Source organism: Hemiscyllium ocellatum, chromosome 39 (assembly GCF_020745735.1).
Source record: "Hemiscyllium ocellatum isolate sHemOce1 chromosome 39, sHemOce1.pat.X.cur, whole genome shotgun sequence".
In the NCBI taxonomy this organism is placed as follows: domain Eukaryota; kingdom Metazoa; phylum Chordata; class Chondrichthyes; order Orectolobiformes; family Hemiscylliidae; genus Hemiscyllium; species Hemiscyllium ocellatum.
This window is the reverse complement of record NC_083439.1, coordinates 35,915,434-35,940,322: the sequence shown is the minus strand read 5'-3', so window position 1 is coordinate 35,940,322 and position 24,889 is coordinate 35,915,434. Positions and strand designations below refer to the sequence as shown.

General features: G+C 42.7%; 1 protein-coding gene across 1 annotated transcript in view; it reads right to left on the bottom strand.

Annotated features, from left to right (window-relative positions):
* Positions 1–23,874, bottom strand: part of mesd (mesoderm development LRP chaperone) — a 28,375-nt gene extending 4,501 nt beyond the window's left edge. The window contains exons 1-2 of the mRNA XM_060852922.1: positions 23,628–23,874; positions 21,536–21,768 (exon numbers count right to left, since the gene is read on the bottom strand). Of these exons, the coding sequence (XP_060708905.1) occupies positions 21,536–21,768; positions 23,628–23,804 (410 nt within the window). The 5' untranslated portion in view covers positions 23,805–23,874. The remainder of the gene's footprint in view (positions 1–21,535; positions 21,769–23,627) is intronic.
* Positions 23,875–24,889: the final 1,015 nt, after the last annotated feature.

The window sequence follows — 24,889 nt, the reverse complement described above, 5'->3', positions numbered from 1 at the left end:
AACTTCCCAAATATTGATTGGAAGCTCTTTAGATCAAGTAGATTGGACGGGGCGGTGTTTGTGCAGTGTGTCCAGGAAGCTTTTCTAACTCAGTATGTAGATTGTCCAACCAGAGGGGAGGCCATATTGGATTTGGTACTCAGTAATGAACCGGGACAAGTGATGGGGTTGTTAGTGGGTGAACATTTTGGTGATGGTGACCACAATTCTGTGACTTTCACCTTGGTTATGGAGAGAGATAGGTGCGCACAACATGGTAGATTTTACAATTGGGGGAAGGGAAATTACGATGCTGTGAGACAGGATTTGAGGAGCATAAGTTGGGAGCATAGGATGTCAGGGAAGGATGTGGTGGAAATGTGGAACATTTTCAAGGAGCAGATACGACGTGTCCTTGATATGTATGTGCCTATCAGGCAGGAAAGAAATGGTCGTGTGAGGGAGCCTTGGTTGACGAGGGAGGTTGAATGTCTAGTAAAGAGGAAGAAGGAGGCTTACATAAGGTTGAGGAAACAGGGTTCAGACAGAGCAGTGGAGGGATACAGGATAGCCAGAAGGGACCTGAAGAAAGGGATTAGGAGAACCAAGAGAGGGCATGAAAAATCCTTGGCGGATAGGATCAAGGATAACCCCAAGGCATTTTATGCGTATGTGAGAAACATGAGAATGACGAGAACGAGGGTAGGTCCGATCAAGGACAGTAGTGGGAGATTGTGTATTGAGTCGGAAGAGATAGGAGAGGTCTTGAATGAGTACTTTTCTTCAGTATTTACGAACGAGAAGGACCGTATTGTTGAAGAGGAGAGTGTGAAACGGACTGGTAAGCTAGAAGAGATACTTGTTAGGAAGGAAGATGTGTTGGACATTTTGAACAACTTGAGGATAGACAAGTCCCCCGGGCCTGACGGGATATATCCTAGGATTATGTGGGAAGCAAGAGAGGAAATTGCAGTACCGTTGGCAATGATCTTTTCGTCTTCACTGTCAACGGGGGTGGTACCAGGGGACTGGAGAGTAGCGAATGTTGTGCCCCTGTTCAAAAAAGGGAATAGGGATAACCCCGGGAATTACAGGCCAGTTAGTCTTACTTCTGTGGTAGGCAAAGTAATGGAAAGGGTACTGAGGGATAGGATTTATGAGTATCTGGAAAGACACTGCTTGATTAGGGACAGCCAGCACGGATTTGTGAAGGGTAGGTCTTGCCTTACAAGTCTTATTGAATTCTTTGAGGAGGTGACCAAGCATGTGGATGAGGGTAGAGCAGTGGATGTAGTGTACATGGATTTTAGTAAGGCATTTGATAAGGTTCCCCATGGTAGGCTTATGCGGAAAGTCAGGAGGCATGGGATAGAGGGAAATTTGGCCAATTGGATAGAAAACTGGCTAACCGGTCGAAGTCAGAGAGTGGTGGTAGATGGTAAATATTCAGCCTGGAGCCCAGTTACAAGTGGAGTTCCGCAGGGATCAGTTCTGGGTCCTCTGCTGTTTGTAATTTTTATTAATGACTTGGAAGAGGGAGTCGAAGGGTGGGTCAGTAAATTTGCAGATGATACGAAGATTGGTGGAGTTGTGGACAGTGAGGAGGGCTGTTGGTCGGCTGCAAAGGGACTTAGATATGATGCAGAGCTGGGCTGAGGAGTGGCAGATGGAGTTCAACCCTGCTAAGTGTGAGGTTGTCCATTTTGGAAGAACAAATAAGAATGCGGAATACAGGGTTAACGGTAGGGTTCTTAGTCAGGTTGAGGAATGAGGGATCTTGGGGTCTATGTACATAGATCTTTGAAAGTTGCCACTCAGGTGGATAGAGCTTGTAAGAAGGCCTATGGTGTATTAGCGTTCATTAGCAGAGGGATTGAATTCAAGAGTCGTGAAGTGATGTTGCAGCTGTACAGGACTTTGGTTAGGCCACATTTGGAGTACTGTGTGCAGTTCTGGTCGCCTCACTTTAGGAAAGATGTGGAAGCTTTGGAGAGGGTGCAGAGAAGATTTACCAGGATGTTGCCTGGAATGGAGAATAGGTCGTACGAGGACAGGTTGAGGGTTCTCGGCCTTTTCTCGTTGGAACGGCGAAGGATGAGGGGTGACTTGATAGAGGTTTATAAGATGATCAGAGGAATAGATAGACAGTCAGAAACTTTTTCCCCGGGTACAACAGAGTGTTAGAAGGGGACATAAATTTAAGGTGAAGGGTGGAAGGTATAGGGGAGATATCAGGGGTGGGTTCTTTACCCAGAGAGTGGTGGGGGCATGGAATGTGCTGCCCATGGGAGTGGTAGAGTCAGAATCATTGGCGACCTTTAAGCGGCAATTGGATAGGTACATGGATGGGTGCTTAATCTAGGATAGATGTTTGGCACAATATCGTGGGCCGAAGGGCCTGTTCTGTGCTGTATTGTTCTATGTTCGAAACTTAAAATTAGAGTTTCCATATAAAAGGCCAAAGAAATCAGCAACACTTGCTTCAAACATCTGTGGAACCTAAAACCAAGAGGGAAAGAACTTCATTTGGGGAGGGCATTACAGAACATGAGACAAAGGCAGTTCAACAAAATTGGGGACCAGTTCAGTCATGATCTGGCTGAATGGGTTACACAGATTTCAAGTACTAAATGGGCATTTATTTAATGGTCCAAAGAAAGTTCTTAGGCTAATGTTGCTGGTTTGTCTTCTCTATGTGCCACTTCTCTTCAATGCATTAAAGTGTACTGTTCTCCTTCATAGGAATTTTATCAGATTTGAAAATGGGCCAACGGGGATACTGAAGGCAGGTGGTGAAACATTTGGCAATCAGTTTAAGGGAACAATTTTATAAAGGGATGGAAAGTATAAAGGTGTAAAAAGGGAGTTGTCCTTTATTCATTCACAGGATGTGGTCATCACTGGCTAAGAGGGCATTTACTGTTGACCCACAATTGTCCTCCAGAAGGTGGTGGTGAGCTACCTTTCTGAACTACTGCAGTGCATACCCACAGTGCTGCCAGAGAAGTATTCCATGATTTTTACCTAATAGTAGTGAGGGAATGGAGATATAGTTTCAAGTCAGAATAGCAAGTGGCTTGGAGGGAAACTTGCAGTTGGTGGTTTTCCTATGTATTGACTCCTTTGTCCTTCTGGTGGAAAATTATAGGTTTGGAAAGTGCTGTCTAAGGAGTCTTGATGAGTTGTTGTAGTACATCGTTTAGATGATACAATTTGCTGTCTCTGTGTATTTATGATGATGGGAGTGCATGTCAATGGTGATAGATGGGTAACAATCAAGCAGGATGCTTTGTCCTACAGAATTTATAGCTGATTAATTTGTTGTGGGATTGCTTGCCCTATTACATGTCACTACAATCTTTGGCATGTAAAGTAGTTCTGTGCTGTAGCTTAATTACACTGACACCTCATTTCAAGGCAAACCTGCCTGCACTCTTCATTAAGTGAGAGTTAACTGCCTGATTTGGTGGTAATAATACAATAAAGGAATGCTGGGCCATGAGATTACAGATTTTCATTAAACACAATTCTGCTGCAGCTGATGGCACACAGCAACCTCAAGGATGCCCAGTCTTGAGTTATGAACATATGAATTGGAGCAGGAAGAGGCTATTCACTGCCTTGAGCCTGTCCCATCATTCAATACAATCATGGCTGATCTGTTGGATTTGAATTCCACACTCCCATCAATGTGCAAAAATTTTTGATTTTCATACCTAATAGGAATCTATTCCCACTTTAAGAATATTCTTAATGACCATGCCCCACCCCTGCCTGTGGAAGACAGCACCAGAGTCACAACCCGCAAACAAAAATCCTAAAATACCTGGCTCTACTTTTAATACACTACTTCTGGACTTACCCATAAGAGAAAATATTATTTCCACATCCACCTTGTCATCAGTTTGAGGCTAGAGTTAGACAATAACCAGGAGGACTCCTTGACCATGTTTGACTCAATGGCATGAGACTTCATGAACTTAGAACATGAATCGGTATTTGAAGCCTCGATGTTGGGGCCATTACGGAGACTTGGATATCTCAGGAGCAGGAATGGTTGTTGGATGTTCTGGGGTTTTAGATGTTTCAAAAGGAATAGGGAGGGAGGTAAAAGACGTGGGGAGTGGCATTGCTAATCAGAGGTAGTATCACAGCTTCAGAAAGGGAGGTCGCCAAGAAAGGTTTGTGTACTGAGTCAGTGTGTGTAGAAGTCAGGAACAGGAAAGGAGCTGTCACTTCATTGGGAGTTTTCTACAGACCCCCTCCATTAGCAACAGAGGCATGGAGGAGCAGATTGGGAGGGAGATTTTGGAAAGGTGCAGAAGTAACAGGGTTGTCATCATGGGGGAACTTTAACTTCCCTAATACTGATTATAACCTTGTTCATGCAAATAATTTGGATGTAGCAGACTTTGTCAGGTGTCTCCAGGATGGATTCATGACTGAATATGTACATAGGCCGACTAGAGGGAAGGCCATATTGGATTTGGTGCTTGGCTACGAACCAGATCAGGTGTCAGATCTCTCGGTGGGAGAGTATTTCAGTGACAGTGATCACAACTCAATGACCTTTACTATAGTCATGGAGAGGGACAGGAGCAGACTAAATGGTAAAGCATTTAATTGGGGGAGAGGGAGTTACAATGTTATTAGGCAGGAACAGTGGAGCATAAATTGGGAGTAGGTATTCTTAGGGAAATGCACAACAGAATTGTGGAGGCTATTTAGGGAGCACTTGCTGTGAATGCTAGATAGGTTTGTCCCCCTGAGGAAAGGAAGGGATGGTAGGGTGAAGAAATCTTGGATGACAATAGATGTGGAACATCAAGACGAAGAAGGAAGCTTAAAGTTGAGGAAGCAAAGATCAGACAGGGCTCTACAGGATTACGAGGTAGCCAGGAAGGAACTAAAGAATGAACTTAGAGCTGGAAGGGGGCACAAGAAAGCCTTGACAATTGGATCAAGAAAAACCCCCAAGGCGTTCTCACACCGACATGAGGAACAAGAGGATGGCCAGAGGGAGGGTAGGGCCGATCAGTGATAATGGAGGGAACTTGTGCATGGAGTCGAAGGAGATAGGGGAGGTCCTTAATGAATACTTTGTTTCAGTATTCACTAGTAAGAGGGACCTTGTCATTTGTGAGGACAGCATGAAACAGGTTGATATGCTCAAACAGGTTGATGTTATGGAGGAAATTTTAAAAAACATGAGGATAGATAGGTTTCCTGGGCCAGATGGGATATACCCTAGATTTCTACAGGAGGCAAGGGAAGAGACTGTTGTGCCATTAGCAATGATCTTTGCACCCTCACTGTCCACTAGAGTAGTACCAGATGATTGCAGGGTGGCAAATGTTATTCCCTCGTTCAAGAAAGAGAAGAGGGACAACCCTGGGAATTATAGACCTGTCAATCTTATGTCAGTGATCGGCAAATTATTGGAGAGGATTCAGAGAGATGGGATTTATGATTATTTGGAAAAGCATAGCTTGATTAGAGATAGTCAGCATCACTTTGTGAGATTCATGCCTCAGAAGCCTTGTTGAATTCTTTGAGGATATGACAAAACACATTGACAAAGGTAGAGCAGTGAATGTGGTGTACATGGATTTTAGCAAAGTATTTGATAAGGTTCCCTATAGTACACTCATTCAGAAAGTGAGACGGCATGAGATACAGGGAACTTTGGCTGTCTGGATACAGAATTGTCTGGTCCATACAAGACAGACGGTGGTGGAAGATGGAAACTACTGGTGCTCGGTGACCAGTGGCGTTCTGCAGGGATCTGTTCTGGGACTTGTGCTCTGTGAATTTTATAAATGATTTGGGATGAGGAAGAAGAAGGGTGGGTTAGCAAGTTTGCCAATGACATGAAGGTTGGAGGAGTAGCAGATAGTGTAGGTTGCAATGGAACATTGACAGGATGCCGAATTGGGCCGAGAAGTGGCAGATGGAGTTCAACCTGGAAAAGTGTGAAGTGATTCTTTTTGGAAGGTCACATCGACCTGGACCCAATATACTGACAGCTGGAACTGACAGCTGGAACTGACAGCTGGAACTGACAGCTGGAACTGACAGCTGGAACTGACAGCTGGAACTGACAGCTGGAACTGACAGCTGGAACTGACAGCTGGAACTGACAGCTGGAACTGACAGCTGGAACTGACAGCTGGAACTGACAGCTGGAACTGACAGCTGGAACTGACAGCTGGAACTGACAGCTGGAACTGACAGCTGGAACTGACAGCTGGAACTGACAGCTGGAACTGACAGCTGGAACTGACAGCTGGAACTGACAGCTGGAACTGACAGCTGGAACTGACAGCTGGAACTGACAGCTGGAACTGACAGCTGGAACTGACAGCTGGAACTGACAGCTGGAACTGACAGCTGGAACTGACAGCTGGAACTGACAGCTGGAACTGACAGCTGGAACTGACAGCTGGAACTGACAGCTGGAACTGACAGCTGGAACTGACAGCTGGAACTGACAGCTGGAACTGACAACCGGAAGCAGCAGATTCAAACCACTACAAATGCCAGAGGAAAGATCACAGAAGCACTTTACAGGAGGCTCCCAAGCACTGAGGATGTCACCTAGACAGGGGACGAAACGTCTGCAACACAAATTCCCAGCTCGGCGAACAGAACCACAACAATGAGCACCCAAGCTACAAATCTTCTCACAAACTTTGGCCTAACTAATGTCCTGTACAACCACAGCATGGCCTCCCAACTCCTATACTCAATGCACTAATAAAGGCAGGCAGACCAAACACCTTCTTCACTATCCTACCTACCTGAGACTCCACTTTCAAGGAACTATGAACCTGCACTGTAAGGTCTCTATATTTAGCAACATTCTCAAGACCATTAAATGCAGCGCATCACATTTACCTAAATTAAACTCCATCTGCCACTCCTCAGCCCACTGGCCCATCTGATCAAGATTCCACTGTATTGTAATGTAATCTTCTTCACTGTCCACTACACCTCCAATTTTGGTGTCTTCTGCAAAATTACTAACATACTTACGTTCACATAATCTTCTCAGAGTTCCACAGTACACCTGATCCGGCCCAAGGATTTATCTATCATTATATGTTTTAAAACGTCCATATTACCTCCTCTGTATTATGGACATTTTTCAAGATGTCACTACTTATTTCCTCACATTCTCTATCTTCCATATCCACAGTAAATACTGAAGCAAATTTCTGGTTTTGTATCTCCGCCAGCTCCTGGGGTTGCATAGATAGTTGGCCTTGCTGATCTTTAAGTGGCTCTATTTTCTCCCTTGTTACTCATTTGTCCTTAATGTTCAGTGCCTAACTGCAGTTCCTACACATCACTACAGATCTATTTCTAACCACAGAAAATGAATTACATGGCACCTTGCAAGAATCCATTGCAGCATCATGCATGGCTTGATACAAAAAGAAGGGCAAAACTGATTGGCTCAAATGTGAATCTAAGATTACCAAATACCTCATTCAAGGAACGTAAATTAACCAATAGCAGACAGTAACAGCATAGTCAATCCAATAAAACCTCAGTTCACTAACATGGATTCTAATGTTTTAAAATCAGCATGAGTTACATAACAATTCCTTTTTAATAATTCTTCCGTATTATTGTGCATCTAAGCTTGGTGGCGCTGTTGCATTAACTTTTAGATCAATGACCACAGAGTATAGCGTAGCCAGCTTCAGACTCTCCCAACAGCCCATCAGCTTCTCGTGATGTCCAGATGCAAAAGTGGAGAGTGGACTATAACAAGAATCAGAAACCAGGAGTGTAGTCCATAAACTAGGTGCTATCATTGCAGTGAAAAACAGTAAGCATGTGAGGGAGGGGCAGGGGAAGTATGGGTCAGGGGACGGGAGATGCCAACATCATGGAGTAGTTATAATGGGGGACTTTAACTACCTGAGCATTAACTTGAACAGTAGGCATGTTAAGGACAGAGAGGAAAAGCATTCTTAGATTTCAGGAGAATTTCCTACAGTAGGACAGTGTAATGAGAAAGGAGGCAATGCTGGAACTATTTCTTGGGGACGAGGTGGGCAAAGTACATCAAGTGTCAGTGGGTTAACATACAGGGGTGCTGGGATCATTGTATCATTAGGTTTTAGGTAATGTAGAAAAGGACAATGGGCAATCCAGAGAAAGAATAACCACTTTCCCTAAGTGCCAATTTCAATTTCTCACTCTGATGTCATATTCCATCCATCAATCAATTCCCTGTTCTTATGCTCAGTAGAATAGGACTCTGGGAGTAATTCTGAGACTAACACATGAGGTCCTCCTATTTAAATTATCCTCTTAGCTTCCCGAATTCTAATTTCGTGACCACATCTCTTTTCCAACTTAGGCAGTTGATATCAATGTGGACTATGACTTCTGGTCATCCCCTCCACTGGAATGATGATCTGCAGCCTCCCTGGAACACAGCACTACTTCATATCACAGAACATGTACAGTATTTGCTCCCTTAATTCATATCACAAATCACTACTGCTCAACAATCCTTCATTCATCCCAGACCCAATTCCCCTGTACCCACAACAGTTGAAATTCCCTTTGTACCATATTTTATTTCTGACTACACTCCCAAGTGCCATCCCTTCACTTGTTTCAAAATGAAATACTGATTGGGCAAGCGTGAAAAGATTCAGGGGACTTTTGCACAAGTCGCCTGGTTTTCTTCAAATGATCAGAAGTCACCCATTCTCTCTCAAACAGGAGACTGGGATACCATAACAATTACAGAAACATGGTTCAGAGATGGTTAGGACTGGCAGCTTAATGTTCTAGGATACAAATGCTACAGGAAGGATGGGGGGGGGCGGGGCACGAGAGGAGGAGGAATGGTGTTTTTGATAAGGGATACCATTACTGCTGTACTTAGGGAGGATATTCCTGTGAATACATCCAGCGAAGTTATTTGGGTGGAACTAAGAAATAAGAAACGGACAATCACTTTGTTGGGATTGTATTAATGGTCAGTGGGAAATTCAGAAACAAATTTGTAAGGAGATTTCAGTTATTTGTAAGAATAATAGGGTGGCTACAGTAGGGATTTTAACTTTCCAAACATAGACTGGGACTGCCATAATGTTAAGGGATTAGATGGAAAGGAATTTGTTAAGTGTGTACAAGAAAATTTTCTGATTCAGCATGTGGATGTTCCTTCTAAAGAAGGTCTAAAACTTCACCTACTCTTGTGAAATAAGGCAGGGCAGGTGGCTGACGTGTCAGTGATGGAGCAATTTGGGGCCAGTGACCATAATTTCATGAGTTTTAAAATAATGATGGAGAAGGATAGACCAGATTTAAAAGTTGAAGTTCGAAATTGAAGGAAGGCTAATTTTGACAGTATTAGGCAAGAATTTTCAAAAGCTGATTGGGGCAGGTGTTCACCAGTCAAGAGATAGCTGAAAGTGGGAAGCCTTCAAAGATTATCTAATGAGAGTCCAGAGACAGTATATTCCCTGTTAGGGTGAAAGGAAAGGTTACCTCAGATTACAGTGAGATCTTGATCAAATGTGGTGAAAGTGATGAAGGGCTCCTGCCCGAAACGTAGATTTTCCTGCTCCTCAGATGCTGCCTGACCTGCTATGCATTTCCAGCACCACTCTAACCTTGACTCTTGATCAGGTGTGCCGATGGGACTGAAGAGTGGCAGATGGAGTTAAATTTAGATAAATGTGAGGTGCTGCATTTTGGGAAAGCAAATCATAGCAGCACTTAATGGCAAGATCCTAGGGATTGTTGCTGAACAAAGAGACCTTGGAGTACAGATTCATAGTTCCTTGAAAGTAGAGTCACAGGTAGACAGGATAGTGAAGAAAATGTTTGTATGCTTTCCCTTATTGGTCAGAGCACTGAGTATAGGAGATCGGAGGTCATGCTGCGGTTGCACAGGACGGTGGTTAGGCCACTTATGGAATATTGCGTGCAATTATGGTCTTCCTGCTATAGGAGGGATGTTATGAAATTTGCAAGAGTTCTGAAAAGATTTACAAGGACATTGTCAGGGTTGGAGGATTTAAGCTATTGGAAGAGGTTGAGTAGGCGGGGGAAATTTTTCATGGAGTGTCAGAGGCTGAGGGGTGACCTTACAGGGGTTTACACAATCACGAGGGGCATGGATAGAAGAAATAGACAATGTCTTTTCCCTGGGGTGGGGGAGTCCAGAACTAGACAACATAAGTTTAGGGTGAGAGGGGAAAGATAGAAATTGGACTTAAGGGGCGGCGTTTTCATGTAGAGGGTGGCGCGTGTGTAGAATGAGCTGCCAGAGGATGTAGTGGAGGCTGGTAGAATTGTAGCATTTAAGAGGCATCTGGATGGGTATTTGAATAGGAAGGGCTTAGAGGGATATGGGCCAAGTGCTGGCAAATATGACTTGATTAGGTTAGGATATCTGGTCGGCAAGGATGAGTTCAACCAAAGTCTGTTTCCATGCTGTACTTCTCTATGACTCTGCTTGTACACTTCAAATCTGCAAATAATTATTTTCCTACACATTCTGTTCATGTAGCCCAATGCCTTGAGGCTACACACTGAATGCAGCTACTGCTCAAATTTCTGTGGCTGCTTCTGGTAGATGTGTTTGTTTGGGGCACATGGTAAGTCCATGACCTCTCTCAAACTGTAGGATGTACGCTCCATTTGTCTCCACTGATTTACCATCCTGTAACTCTGAAAACTATGTGCTACAGGAAGTACAGAAAAGAAGTGAAAAAGCAACTACAAGAAACAAAGAGAGATTATGAAAAAAGACTGTCATTTAACAGAAAAATGTTGAAGTCCTTTCAAGGAACAGTAAAAGGGTGGTAGAGAAAGGAGTAGGGCTGATTAGGGATGAGGTGACTCCCATGGATATTGAACTGGAAATGAGAAAGGAAATCAGAGGCAGTGACAACCATTTTTTCAATCATCCCTGGATTTAGAGGTGGTGCGAGAGGAATTGGAGAATTGCAATCAAGGTTGTATGGAGCAACCTAGCAATTAAAGATCAGCTTAACTCTGGTGGTGGGGACACGTCTATCCTGAGTAATTATTTCTAGAATAGTCACATCGCCACTCTCACTCACCTTTCAAGGAGTATGAACACTGATTGAGGATATATTATGGTTTGTCTGTTATCTGAGAATCATAAAATTCCTAGTGTAGAAATTGTCATTGTCTACTGAAATGCACCGACCTCCAAAAGAGTGTCCCACACAGATTCAGCACCACCCCCCCACCCAAACCTGTGACCCCCATTTACCATAGCTAATCCACCTAGTCTGCACTGTTTTGGGCTGTGGGAGGAAACCCACGCACACATAGGGCGAATGTACAAATACCACCCAAGGCTAGAATTGAACCCAGGTCTCTGGTTCTGCGGGGCAGCAAAGCTAACCACTGAGCCACTATGCCACCCTTTTGTGATTATGATTTTTGTTCCCCCCGCCCCCTCACACACCCAAGTTTAAATTGAACACCTAGAAGGTGGTTAAAAGTAGTGTAAAACCACAGCAAGAGTCACTGTCTTCAAGAAAAGAGAGTATGGTTAAAAACACATTCATTTTACTTTGTCTTTACAGGTGCTTCACAGGAACATAATAAAACAGAATATGACAATGACATTAGAATATACTAGATCATAAATTATATGACAGAAGGTTCGGTCAACAAGCCAGGTTTTGAGCTGTGTCTTAAAGGATATAAGCAAGGAAGAAAGAATGTAGGGATGGTATTGTAGCGGTAAAGGCCTAAGGAATTAAAAGAATGGCCACACGTGAAGGAGGGATAAAAGTCAGTGCTACTCAAAGCCAGAATTCGAGGGGATGCAGCTATCCTTGACAGTGTTGTAATTTCTTGCTTGGGCATCTGTTGCCTCAGTCCTCCTCCAGGCTGCAGCCTCTGATTCAGCAGCAGCTGGCAGCAGGCTGTCGAAGATTTAAAGGAAGCTCCTGCTTTGCACAGTGGTAAAAGATTCCTTTGCTGGCTGCTGTGTGACCAACCCACATCCTGCCACGGAAAGCCATAGGACTGATAGTCAAGACACCAGTCATTTGCCCCTCATTCTGGGTGTCTCTTTGTTGACAGCTGGCTTTACTTAAGATTATATTGCACATGATCAACGTAAGGTTATACAAGCAAGTTAACCAGATGTGACTACACAGAGCTTTCTCATACTAAATGTCAGTAGCTCGCTGTACTTAACGGTGTTATCAGGCTGTGCAATCTTATACATATACCTGTTCCTTCTCTGTACTTTATGCCATCAACTAATGATCCTGTCCAACTGAAGGCAATGCCTCACACTGAATAAATTGGCTCAGCTCTCCAGTCATTCTTCCTGTGAGATTCCTCAGTGAGAATCAAAGCAGCAACAGAGCACCCTAACAACTCTAATCCCATCCTTCACATACAAAGCTTCTACAGCAAAAGTCATCACCAGGGTGCAGTTTGGGAATTCAGCACATACAAGGGCTGGTCAGGGACCACTAATCTCTCAAGGAGTTGTAAAGGTCCTTTTCCCAGAGGGCATAGATTTAAGGTGAGAATGGAAAGATTTAGAACGGACCAGAGGGGAACTTTTGCACACAGAGGGTTGCACTATGGAATGAGCTGCTAGAGGAAGCAGAGGCAGGTACAATTACAACAGTCAAAAGGCATATGGATGGGTATATAAATAGGAACGGTTTAGAGGGATATGGGTCAATTGTAGACAAGTGGGACTAGTTTAATTTATGAAACTTTGTTGGCTTGGATAACTTGGATCAAAAGTTCTGATTCCTGTATGTCTCAATGACTCTACAGCTGTTGACATGGTGTACATGGACTTCCAGAAATTTTGATACTGTGCCACACAATAGACCTGTGAGGAAAGGTGTAGGTCAAGGAAGAAAAGGAACAGGAGAAATCTGGATGTAAAATTGATTGAGGAATATGATCAGAATATTGGTTAATGGGTATTCTTCAGGCTGGAAGATGATTGTAGTGGAATTCCCAGGAGTTGCCACCGAGACTGTTTTTCTGATTTATATAAATAAACTAGAGCTTGAATTGCAGGGAACAATTCTAATGTTTGTCAACGACATCAAACTTGGGAGAATTTATAACAAGATGGTCAGAGAAAGAATTGGAAAGGACATTGACATGGAGCAGGTGAAACTCAATGTGGAGAAATGAGAGATGATGTGGTATGCTACAAAGAACATGGACAGACAATATAAAGAGTACGCTTATAAGGCTATGCAGGAGCATTTGTGCACAGGTCCTTAAAAGTAGCAAGGCAGGTAGAGAGCTGTTAATAGAGAAAAAACAATATTCTAGGCTTCAATAACAACAGTATAGAGCACAATGGCTGGAAGGTGATGGTGAACTTGTATTAAACAGCTGGAATATCACTTACAGTTTTGGGCCCCACATTTTAAGAAGGATGTGAATGCACTGGAGTGAGTGCTGAATAAGTTTATAAGAAAGATCCCAGGGATGAGAAACTTCAGTTGAGGACGGATAGATAAAACTGGGACGAGAGAGAAGGTCAAGAGGAGATATGATGGCAGTTTTCAAATGCTGAGATCTGGACTGAGCAGTTAGGGACACTATTCCCATTCATAAAAAGAGTAAAGAACCAGATGACAGTTTTGAGGTGTTTTGTGAAAGAAGCAAATGCAGGAGAGGAACATTTTCAAACAGTGAGTAGCTGGCATCCAGAAACACTGCCTGGAAACAAGGTGGGGACACGTTCAATTCAGGCAATCAAGAGTTGATTGTTTAAACAGAAATAATACGTAGGGTTACACAGAAAAAGCAAGTGATTGACATGAAGTCAAAAAGCTCTGACAACCAGTGTTGTCACGATGGGCTGAATGGCCTCCTTCTACACGATCATAATTCAGTGATTGTGAGGGGAAAGAGAGTGGAGAGGGAGGAAAGAGGAGCCCAACAGTTTTCTTCAATTTCATGTAATCTCTCCTTTCACTTATGTTCTTGACAGCACCTGCCCCCACCCTTGATCATCTTGTCACCAGTACTCCAATTACAAATTGGAGATGCAGTATTGGACTAGGGTGGACAAAGTTATAAATCACACAACACCAGGTTATAGTCCAACAGGTTTATTTGGAAGCACTAGCTTTTGGAGCGTGGCTCCTTCATCAGGTGATTGTAGTGGTGCGATGCAGAATGAAGTTTCCCTAATCTTTCTGCTCCTCTCCCTCCTTTACAAACATTACTGCTTTCCACAGACCTTACTGAAATCCCTCGGCTAACCAGAAACAGACAAATCTCCAACTGCTCTCAACAATGCACAGAAGTGGTACTAACTATGACTTGGTACCAGTACTTTTGTGAATTAGATGATTGTCAGTTCATGTTTCATTCTATCAATTTGAGCCCAAAATTGAGGCTGACACATCAGCGCAGTACTGAGGGAGCAGTGCTTTGTTAGATGCTGCCTTTCCAATGGCTGCAAGATATCATGGTTGTTTTGGTTCTACCATATCTATCCCTCAAGCGAAAACAGTCAAATGGTACAGCATGGAAAGTCATAGAGTATGTTCCATTTTCTGAAGAACAATTCAGTTAGTTCCAAACCACTGCTCTTATACCAAGATCCTTTTCATCTTTTTCCTGAAATTATTTATACACGTTCCTTTCGAAAACTTTAGGGAACAGTGCCTTCCAAATCACAACCACTCACTGTATTAAAAAGACTCATTTCTCAGGATTTTTTGGTCCTTGTCACTTTCCATCTGCATCCTGGAAGCAGTTTCACTTTAGTTATGACATCAAAACATTTTTATCAGATTTCCTCTTGTTTTTCTCTGCTTTACAGACAGCTCTGGCTTCTCGAAACTATCCAAACAGCTGTAACCCTCAATCCCTGCAACTATTCTAGCAAATATCGTCCATAAGCGTTCCTAGTCTTGTAATCAGAATTGAAAACAATACTCTCGTTGGGGCCTCTCTAGTATTCATACAGGTTTAATATGTGTACTCTTTGCACCTATTTATAAAATCCAGAATACCACATATATTATCAACTGCTTTGTTAACCTGATTGACATCTCCAAAGCTTTGAGCACCCTCATCTCTCGCACTTTATATCTTATAAAATTGTGCCATTTATCATGCCATACCACTCCTCATACTTCCTTCCAAATTCTACTACTTCACCCTAATGTTATTGAACTTCATCTGCTTGTTCTACCAGATTATCCAGTCATTATCACTGCTCATTGTGGGATGATCTGTGCACGATGGTCTGTGCTTCCCCAATTCAAATGTATTCTAGGATGCTCTGAGATTGCAAAATTATCTGTGCTACGTTTTACTGATACTCAGTAAACCTAAAAGGTAAGGAAATTAGTGCTTCCTGTTCAGTTGCATTTTGGTTGCTACATATTTATGCAAGATTTAACTATTATACAAGAAGAATTTGAACTTAGTGACAAATCAGAGCTTCAAGGGAAACAAATATATATTAAAGACAAAAAAAATCTGTTGGTAACACATTTCAAATCCTTTTCATCTACCATCTTTCTTCTAAAGATGTACGTCAGAAAAAAATTAGCAGTTAACTTACAAATTAAAATTCATAATACCATATTTAATTCTTATGTCTTGTGGATCTAAACTTCTCAGTAACACTTTTACTCCAAATAAAAATAAGAAATTGGATTAATTATGTCAGGTATATAAAAGCAAGATGTAAAAGGTCACCCCAGTCTTCCACAATTAAATCATACATTGAATACTTAACTAACCTTGGCTTCATTTTCCTCATTTACCTAAAAACCATAAGAATTCCAAATAAAAATGGTATTAATTTAGAAATTTTCAAGTGATTTAACCTTCAGTCAACTTGGTGTAAATTTTTCAAAGGTTATGGATTCATATACATTTCAAAAGATCAAGATGTAAATTCCAAGAAGGTTGCCAAAGTCCTATGTTGGATCCATGGGATCCCTGTAAAGTGTCAGGAATACCTTAAACAGAGATAGACATGTAACAGGAAGAGAGCTGACGATCTCCCACCTTCTCAGCAGAAAGTCACCTATTGAAATTTTTTTTTGTTTTTCGCCTTTCTAGGAAAATACAAATAATTGTGCTTAAAAATCGGAAGCAATGCATTAGTCAAACGAGATGTGCCAGTGAAATATAGTATGCTAGTGAACTGAGGCATCACATGTAAGAGCTTTGACTTCAGTGCCAGTGTGCCAGGAAGCTAACAGACAAAGAATCATCCACTAGTTGCAAATGCACTGCGGGTAAAAGGACTGACTTGTTCCGAGTGCTGGAAGCCAACAGCAAGCCAGTCAGAAGGATCCATTATAAGAAGCATTCTTTGGATCAGAGTGCTACCAACAAGCCATTGTCAGAAGATACAGGATAAAAGGACTTTGAATGATCTGCAAGAGTCAAGAATCCTAAAATGTACTATCAATATTCTACACTCCACAAAATACGCTGAGAGATTGATCCATACATCTTTTAACACTAATCTTTTTTAGTCTCTTTATCTGTGTCATAGTCATAGAGATGTGCAGCATGGAAACAGACCCTTCGATCCAACCCATCCATGCCGACCAGCTATCCCAACTCAATCTAGTCCCACCTACCAGCACCTGGCCCATATCCCTCCAAATCCTTCCTATTCATATACCCATCCAAATGCCTCTTAAATGTTGCAATTGTACCAGCCTCCACCACATCCTCTGGCAGCTCATTCCATATACATACCACCTTCTGCATGAAAAAGGTTGCCTCTTAGATCTCTTTTATATCTTTCCTCCCTCACCCTAAACCTATGCCCTCTAGTTCTGGACTCCCCAACCCCAGGGAAAAGACTTTGTCTATTTATCCTATCCATGCCCCTCAATTTTGTAAACCTCTATAAGGTCACGCCTCAGCCTCCGACACTCCAGGGAAAACAGCCCCAGCCTGTTCAGCCTCTTTCCGTAGCTCAAATCCTCCAACCCTGGCAACATCCTTGTAAATCTTTTCTGAACCCTTTCATGTTTCACAACATCTGTTTGTGTGTTGTCTTATTCCTTGTTTCTGCAATTACTAATTAATAAAATTATTCTTTTGTTAAATTGATTTATTTGGAACAAATTCATTTGGTAAAGACAAAGGCATTCAGAAGGGAGGGACCCTTTTAAATTCATTGTGTTGTGAACAACGAGGGGGCAAATGAATAAAGGAGGAGAGCCAGTTTGTCCCTCCTCACCCAACACTTAGAGGCCTTCAGTCACCATATAATCACCAGATCAGTTTGTCAGGCTTGTCACTGTGCAAGTCTGGGATGCTGTTCACTGGCCATGGGGAGTACAAAATCACTGCCTAAATTAGTCAGTACTGCTGAATCAGAAAAAAGTTAAAAACAACAGCATCATCACAATACCCATCACTGCATTTAGTCACTTAAAAGCAATGGAGAATTTATGTAGTGGTATGTTCCAGGATCCTGTTGCAACATACGGATCATTAATTTGTAGAAAGATGAGTAAGCTGTTTGAAAAAGTATGGACTAATAAAGGATAATCAGCATGGATACATTACTGGCAAATCATGTTTGACTAACTTGATGTGTGCTTTCCCAATGAGGTAACAGAGAATGAGGAGAACAGTGCAGTTGCTGTCATGCACAGGAATGTTCAAAAGGCATGAGAAAACACAGATTTGCAAAACTATCTATGAAATACACGATCATAACAGAAAAAGGAGCACACCATTTGGTCGTCGACCCTGTCCATTTACTATCTTACCATTTAGTACGATCATGGCTGATCTCACTGTGGCCTTAACTCTACTTTTTTGTCTGCTCCCCATAATCCTGCCTCCCTTGTTTATCAAAATCTGCCCAAGTTTCAAATATATTTAATGACTGAGCCAATGAAGCTCTCTGGAGAAGAAAACTCCAGAAAGCAAATGATTGTGGAAAAACTGCTCATCTGCACCCTAAATGGATGAAGCCTTAGTTTTAAAATTTGTCCCCTCATTTCAGAAAAACTCTCAGGACTTGCTCTGGCAAGCTCTGCCAGAATTTAATGTTTCAATAAAATCATCTCTCCATCAGAGGCTGCAAGGGGTGTAGGCCTCAATACTGAACACATAAGAGAACATCTCACCCTAGTAATCAGCTAATGAACCTATTGTGAACTACTTTCTATGCAAATATATCAAGTTTTCCTTCTAAAAAGGCCAAAACTGTTCACTTTCCTTGAGGTGTGGTCTCACCGTTACACTGTACATTTGTAGCAAATCTTCCATACTTCTCTGCTGCATCCATCATTTTAATTACTTGCTGAATCAACATGCCATCTTTTCGGATTCATGCACAACAGTACCTAGATCCTTCTGTACTGATGTACAAGAGCATTTCTATTTAAAATAATATGCTTCTCTCCTATTCTTTTGATCAAAGTGGACAACCTCACATCTTTGCACATTACACTTCATATACTGCCAGTTGACTCATTTGGCTAGATGGCTGGTTTGCGTTGCAGCGTGACACCAACAGCACAGGTTTTATTCCCAACCAGCTGAGATTACCATGTAGGTCCCACCTCTCCCCCTCACCCGAGGTGTGGTGACCCTGAGGTTAAATCATCACTGGTCATCTCTTTCTAAAGACAGAGCAGCCTGATGGTCTGCGAGATGAAACTTGAAAGGATTCAGAAAAGATTCACATGGATGTTAGCAGAGTTGGAGGGTTTGAGAAAAAGGGAGAGGCTGAATAGACTGGGGCTGTTTTCCCTGGAGCAACAGAGGCTGGGGGTGGGGGGTGTGACCTTATAGAGATTTATAAGGTCATGAGGGGCATAGATAGGGAAAATAGTCAAGGTCTTCTACCTGCAGTGAGAGAGCCCAGAACTAGATGGCATAGATTTAGGGGAAAGAGGGGAAAAATTTAAGAGAGACTTAAGGGACAACATTTTCATGCAGAGGGTGTTGCACATATGAACTGTCAGAGGAAGTGAAAGCTGCTGGTACAATTAAAACATTTAAAAGGCAACTGGATAGGTGTATAAATAGGAAGGGTTTCGGGGGATGGGGGCAAAGTGCTGGTAAATGGGACTAGATTAGGTTAGAATATTTGGTCGGCATGGACGAGTTGGACCAAAGGGTCTGCGCTGTGAATCTCTGACTATAGTAACTTTTACCTGAATAGATAGAGGAAGTGGAGCTGCTTTCCTCAGAGTCAAGGCACTGACAGGAAATTTGATTACGATGTTTAAACCATCCTCGATAATTGGCAGGGGCGGGGGTGGGTCTTGGTGGAATGCTCTTCGGAAGATTGGTGTACACTTGATGGGCTGAATGACCTCTTCCTGCGCTGTAAGGATTCTATGATTCTACCCATCCTTTAATCAACACCACAAACAACAGATTATCTGATCAATATCAGAGTAGTTAGAGGAAACTTATGTTTTCTACAATACCATTGTGAGTAGACTTAAAATAAAGGAGCTTGAAAGTACAAGATTCCAAGGTGATGAAAAGCACAAATGCAGGTTTTACCTTATAAAAATTTAAAAAACAGAAATGATACAAAATGTTCCCTCTGGTCAGAGATAGAGACATAAATCATTGAAATTGGCAGCTTATAATGGTTTAACAAATCAGATAATACTGTGGAAGTCATAGGGAAGCAAAATGTACAAAAGCAACAAAATTATGATGAACCTTTAAAACAGCAGTTTGGTTCAACTGGAATATTTTGTTCAATTCTTTACACTTGCAACAGGCTGTGAATGTGCCTAAGTAGGTTCATTAGAATGGTTCCAGGTGAGAAACTTCAGGACCCATCCTGGAGTACAGACCCAAAAATGCTAACAGAATCCCACTATACAATTCATGTAATAACTGTTCATTCGCAAAATAAAGACAGCAATGTTGGTTAATTATTCAACCATGACAGTTATCTCACAGGACCCCTTTTCACTTTATATGTTTCACAGAGATGGGGAAAGCTTGTACCATAGTAGCAGCATCACTGGACTAATAAACCAAATGCTAACGTTCAAGGGAAATGGGTTCAAATCCCACTATGGCTGTGGTTGAAATTTAAATTCCATTTAGAAAAATCAATATATGGAACTGAAAGTCAATAGTGAACATGACACCATCACTGCTTTAAAAAGCCATCTAATTCACCTAATGTCCTTTAGGATAGGGTTGGACCAAAGGGTTGTGCTGTGCATCTCTACAACTCTGGTGACTTTACCTGTATAGATAGAGGAAGTGGAACTGCTCTTCTCAGAGCCAAGGTGCTGACAGGAAATTTGATTACTGTGTTTAAACCATCCTTGATAATTGGCAAAAAAAAAAGGGGGGGGTGTAAGACCATAAGACATAGAAGTGGAAGTAAGGCCATTTGGCCCATCGAGTCACTCCGCCATTCAATCATGGCTGATGGGCATTTCAACTCCACTTACCCGCATTCTCCCCGTAGCCCTTAATTCCTCGAGACATCAAGAATCTATCAATCTCTGCCTTGAAGACATTTAGCGCCCGGCTTCCACTACACTCTGCGGCAATGAATTCCACAGGCCCACCACTCTCTGGCTGAAGAAATGTCTCCGTATTTCTGTTCTGAATTGACCCCTTCTAATTTTAAGGCTGTGTCCACGGGTCCTAGTCTCCTCGCCTAATGGAAAAAATTTCCTAGCCATGTATTATCTTGCAAGTTTCTATTAAGTCTCCCCTTAACCTTCTAAACTCCAATGAATACAATCCCAGGATCCTCAGTTCCTCGTATGTTAGACCAACCATTCCAGGGATCATCCGTGTGAATCTCCGTTGGACACGTTCCAGTGCCAGTACGTCCTTCCTGAGGTGTGGGGACCAAAACTGGACACTACTCCAAATGGGGCCTAACCAGAGCTTTATAAAGTCTCAGTAGCACAACAGTGCTTTTATATTCCAACCCTCTTGAGATAAGAGGGCTGGGTCTTGGTGGGATGCTCTTCAAGTGTACACTTAATGGGCTGAATGGCCTCTTCCTGCACCGTAAGGATTCTACCCATCCCTTAATCAGCATCACAAACCTCGGTTTGGCCTACATTGGTTGAGGTCCGTCCAAAGCGGTGTGGTTGATTCTGAAATGCTAAGGGCAATTAAGATTGGCAACAGCTCATTAGCAATACCCTCATCTCATGAAAGAATGAACAAAAAAATTCAATTTTTTAAGCGAAGATCATCAAATAGACAATCATACCACAAAGTAAAAACTGAAAGAACTGCAGATGCTGGAAATCAGAAACAAAAACAGGAATTGCTGGAAAAGCTGAGCAAGTCTTGTAGCATCTGTGGAGAGAAATCAGAGTTAATGTTTCAGGTCCAGTGATGAAGAAGGGTCACTGGACTTGAAGCATTAAACCTGATATCTCTCCACAGATGCTGCAAGACCCGCTCAGCTTTTCCAGCAATTTCTGTTTTTGCTGTTGAATTAGACTACATACACCATTTCACTTATAGCCATTTGTGTTGATTCACTGCTTCTTTGTAGCTTTGTTTTAAGACATAATACTGAAACACTTACCGCTGAACATCATAATTTGCATTGTACAGGCTGCCTTGCCAAAGACTGGTAATCTCTTCAGTGTCCTTTTCAGTGGGATTCCCAGACACTGTTACAAATATCATTAAGGTCTTGCCTTTCTTGGTTACCTTCAGCAGGTTTTCAGGATTGCTGGGATCAATTTTGGAAAAGTCTATTGGTGGCGAAGCTCTCTTGTGTTCTGGTAGGTCCCCTTCTTCTATATCATCGTCTTTCTGCATAAAGACACGGTCATACAAATTTCTGACGAAAAATCATCTATTAATTTGAAATCAATGTTAACACAAAACATTGTACCACATTACCTGAGAACTTCACGCAAAATATCATTTAATTAAGTAATCTTCCATGTTATTTTAGATTACGTTTATAGATGAAGAAAAGCAAATGTTGACTTCAGCATTTTAAGAGTTCACAATGAAAATGGCAAACACTAAATAGTATTCTTATGCTTGGTACAGGCCACACGATACTGGACATTAGCAGAAACAACCAGACAAATCTTTTAAACTGTGGGAAGTATTTTGTGTAATACTCAAAATATATAAATCTTGTTTCACTGACACTTTTGTCAGCAATAATATTTTCGGGTTAATTCTTGAAAATAAATATCTTAACTACTTGAGTTTTGAAACATGTTTGCAAAAGAACACAATGCTGGATAAATTCCTTCAGAGCTGCAGATCCTTAACTTTACAGGAAGAGAAGCGCAAATCCTGCTTTTGAGGAAATTCACCAGAACTTAGCAATTTGCCAACTGGTTATTAGTTCTGTTTGGATCAGGGAACGAAAATCAAAAATATTTTGTGGAATAGTTAGTACGACTTTGATACCAACTGGTTGGCCATCCTTCAACAACATGATGTTGATAACCACAGCACCACCCTTTCTCACCCCATCAGGCTGTTTCCTCAATCATCAAATATCTGTTACAGCCGTCCCTATCCCCCAACACACTTGAAATCAACTTCAAATTATTCTAAATCAATTAATTCTACCTCCCAAGCAAAAACCCCTCCCACACCCACTTACCTGACCCCATCTTTTTCAAAGTCATACAGCAAGACAGACTGACTATTTGGTCAAACTCATCCATACCAACTAAGTTTCCCCAAACTAAACTAGTCCCACTTTCCTGCATTTGGCCCATATCCCTCTAAACTTTTCCTAATGTGTAGGTGCATTCATGTACCTGTCCAAATGTCTTTTAAATATTGTAATTATACCTGCATCTACCACGTCCTCTGACAGTCCATTCTACTCATGAACCACTGTGTGAAATAGTTACACCTCAGGTCCCATTTAAATCTTTCTCCTCTCACCTTAAAAATATGCTTACAAGTTCTGAACTCACCCACCCTAGGGAAAAAAACCTTTGTTATTCACCTTATGGATGCCACTCATGATTTTATAAACCTCTAAGACCACCCCGCAACCTGACCCACTCCAGTATAAAAGTCCCAGCCTTTCCTCATAGTCAAACCCTCCAGTCTCAGCAACATATTTGTAAATCTTTCCTGAACCTTGTTCAATTTAATATTATCCTATATTCAATAATCTGAGCAAGGAAGGCAGCATGCTAAATACCTTGTTTAGCACCCAGGCTGAGATGCAACTTTCAAACAATTGGTAAGGCCATTTTTGGAATATCGTGCGCAATTACAGTCTCCCTCCTAGAGGAAGAATGTGGTGAAACTTGAAGGGGTTCAGAAAAGATTTATAAGGATGCTGACAGGGTTGGAGGTTCTGTGCTATAGGGAGAGGCTGGATCAACTATGGCTGCTCTCCCTGGAGTGACAAAGGGTGAGGGGTGACTTTATAGAGGTTTCTAAAATCATGAGGGGCATGGACGGTAGATAGACGATGCATTTCACCTGGAGTGGGGGAGTCAAGAACTAGGAGAGAAGGGAGATGAGGAGGCAGCTGGGGAGGGGGAATCGGGGAAGAGACAAGGGTAACCAGTATAGGTGGGGTGAGGGGGAAGACCCTGGATTGCTCCTATCCCTGGTCACTCCTTTCCTTCCCTCCCTCCCGCCGGGCCTCTCTTTATTCCCGCCTCATAGCGACTCCGCACCTCCCACTCCTCCAGCAACCGCGCCATGTCGGCATCGTTGTAATCGCGGATGTCCTTTTTCTTCTTCGGGCCGGCCTTGGGCCGATTCTCCTCCCCGGCGGCAGGGCCGCTCAACAGCAGCAGCAGCGGGAGGAGGAGGAGCAGCAGCACCGAGATCCAGGCCGCAGGCGCCGCCATTGCAAAGAGCAGGCCACTCTCCGCTCGCGCCACCCCTTCAACGGCCGTGCGCACGCGCTCATGCAGCCGCTGACGTCACCACCGCCGTGCGCGCCCCACCCGCCACCAGCCGTACGGCCGCCCCACCTCCACGCGTCACCACCGCCGTGCGCGCTCCCCCGCCACCAGCGTCACCACCGCCGTGCGCGCGCCCCGCCTCCATGCGTCACCACCGCCGTGCGCGCTCCACCCGCCTCCATGCGCGCGCGTCCCGATTGTCCCGCCGACCTATTCGTGAAGCACCATCCAGAGGGTGTGTGACGTTAGGCTGTTGCTATCCCCCCCTCCCCCCTTCCAGAATGATCTCTGAGTTGGGGAATGTTGGTGTGTAGTCTGTTCAGCCCATCAGGATCTGGAATCTCCTCGCATTTTCCTAATTTTCAGGCATCATGGACCCACTTCACTCAGCTCAACTCTTTCATCCTCAGGACCAAAATGGTGAGCCGTGCCCTACGTCCAGTGCAAGTACATCCTTATGTACATCCTTCAGTTAGGTAGGGAGACTACACCAGAGGCACCCCGTGTTTGTGAGATGAAGGGCTTATGCCCGAAATAGTGATCCTCCTGCTCCTCGGATGCTGCCTGACCTGCTGTGCTTTTTTCAGCATCACTCTCTCAACTTTGTAAGACTTGTGCTTTTCTGCCATTCAGTGAACATTAATCAGACGTTACAGCAAGTTGGAAATCTAGGAAATAGTAAAAAAAACTTTCCCCATGGAACATTAACGTTAAATAGTTGGTTCATTGTGTGTGACAGCAAAATTATGACTCTGATATTGCTTAATACTTTATCATTACACTTTAATTGATTCTGTAATTGCACTTGATTATTTCTAAGTTATAAATCACAACACCAGGTTATGGTCCAACAGGTTTACAATATTTTGGAAGCACTAGCTTTTTGAATGCTGCTCCTTCATCAGGTGGTTGTGTCATAACCACTTGATGAAGGAGCAGTGCTCCGAAAGCTAGTGCTTTCAAATCTTGATTATTTCTGTGTATTTTTAAAACATGATATAGGAATGAGGGCAGCGATGGTTGAGCTA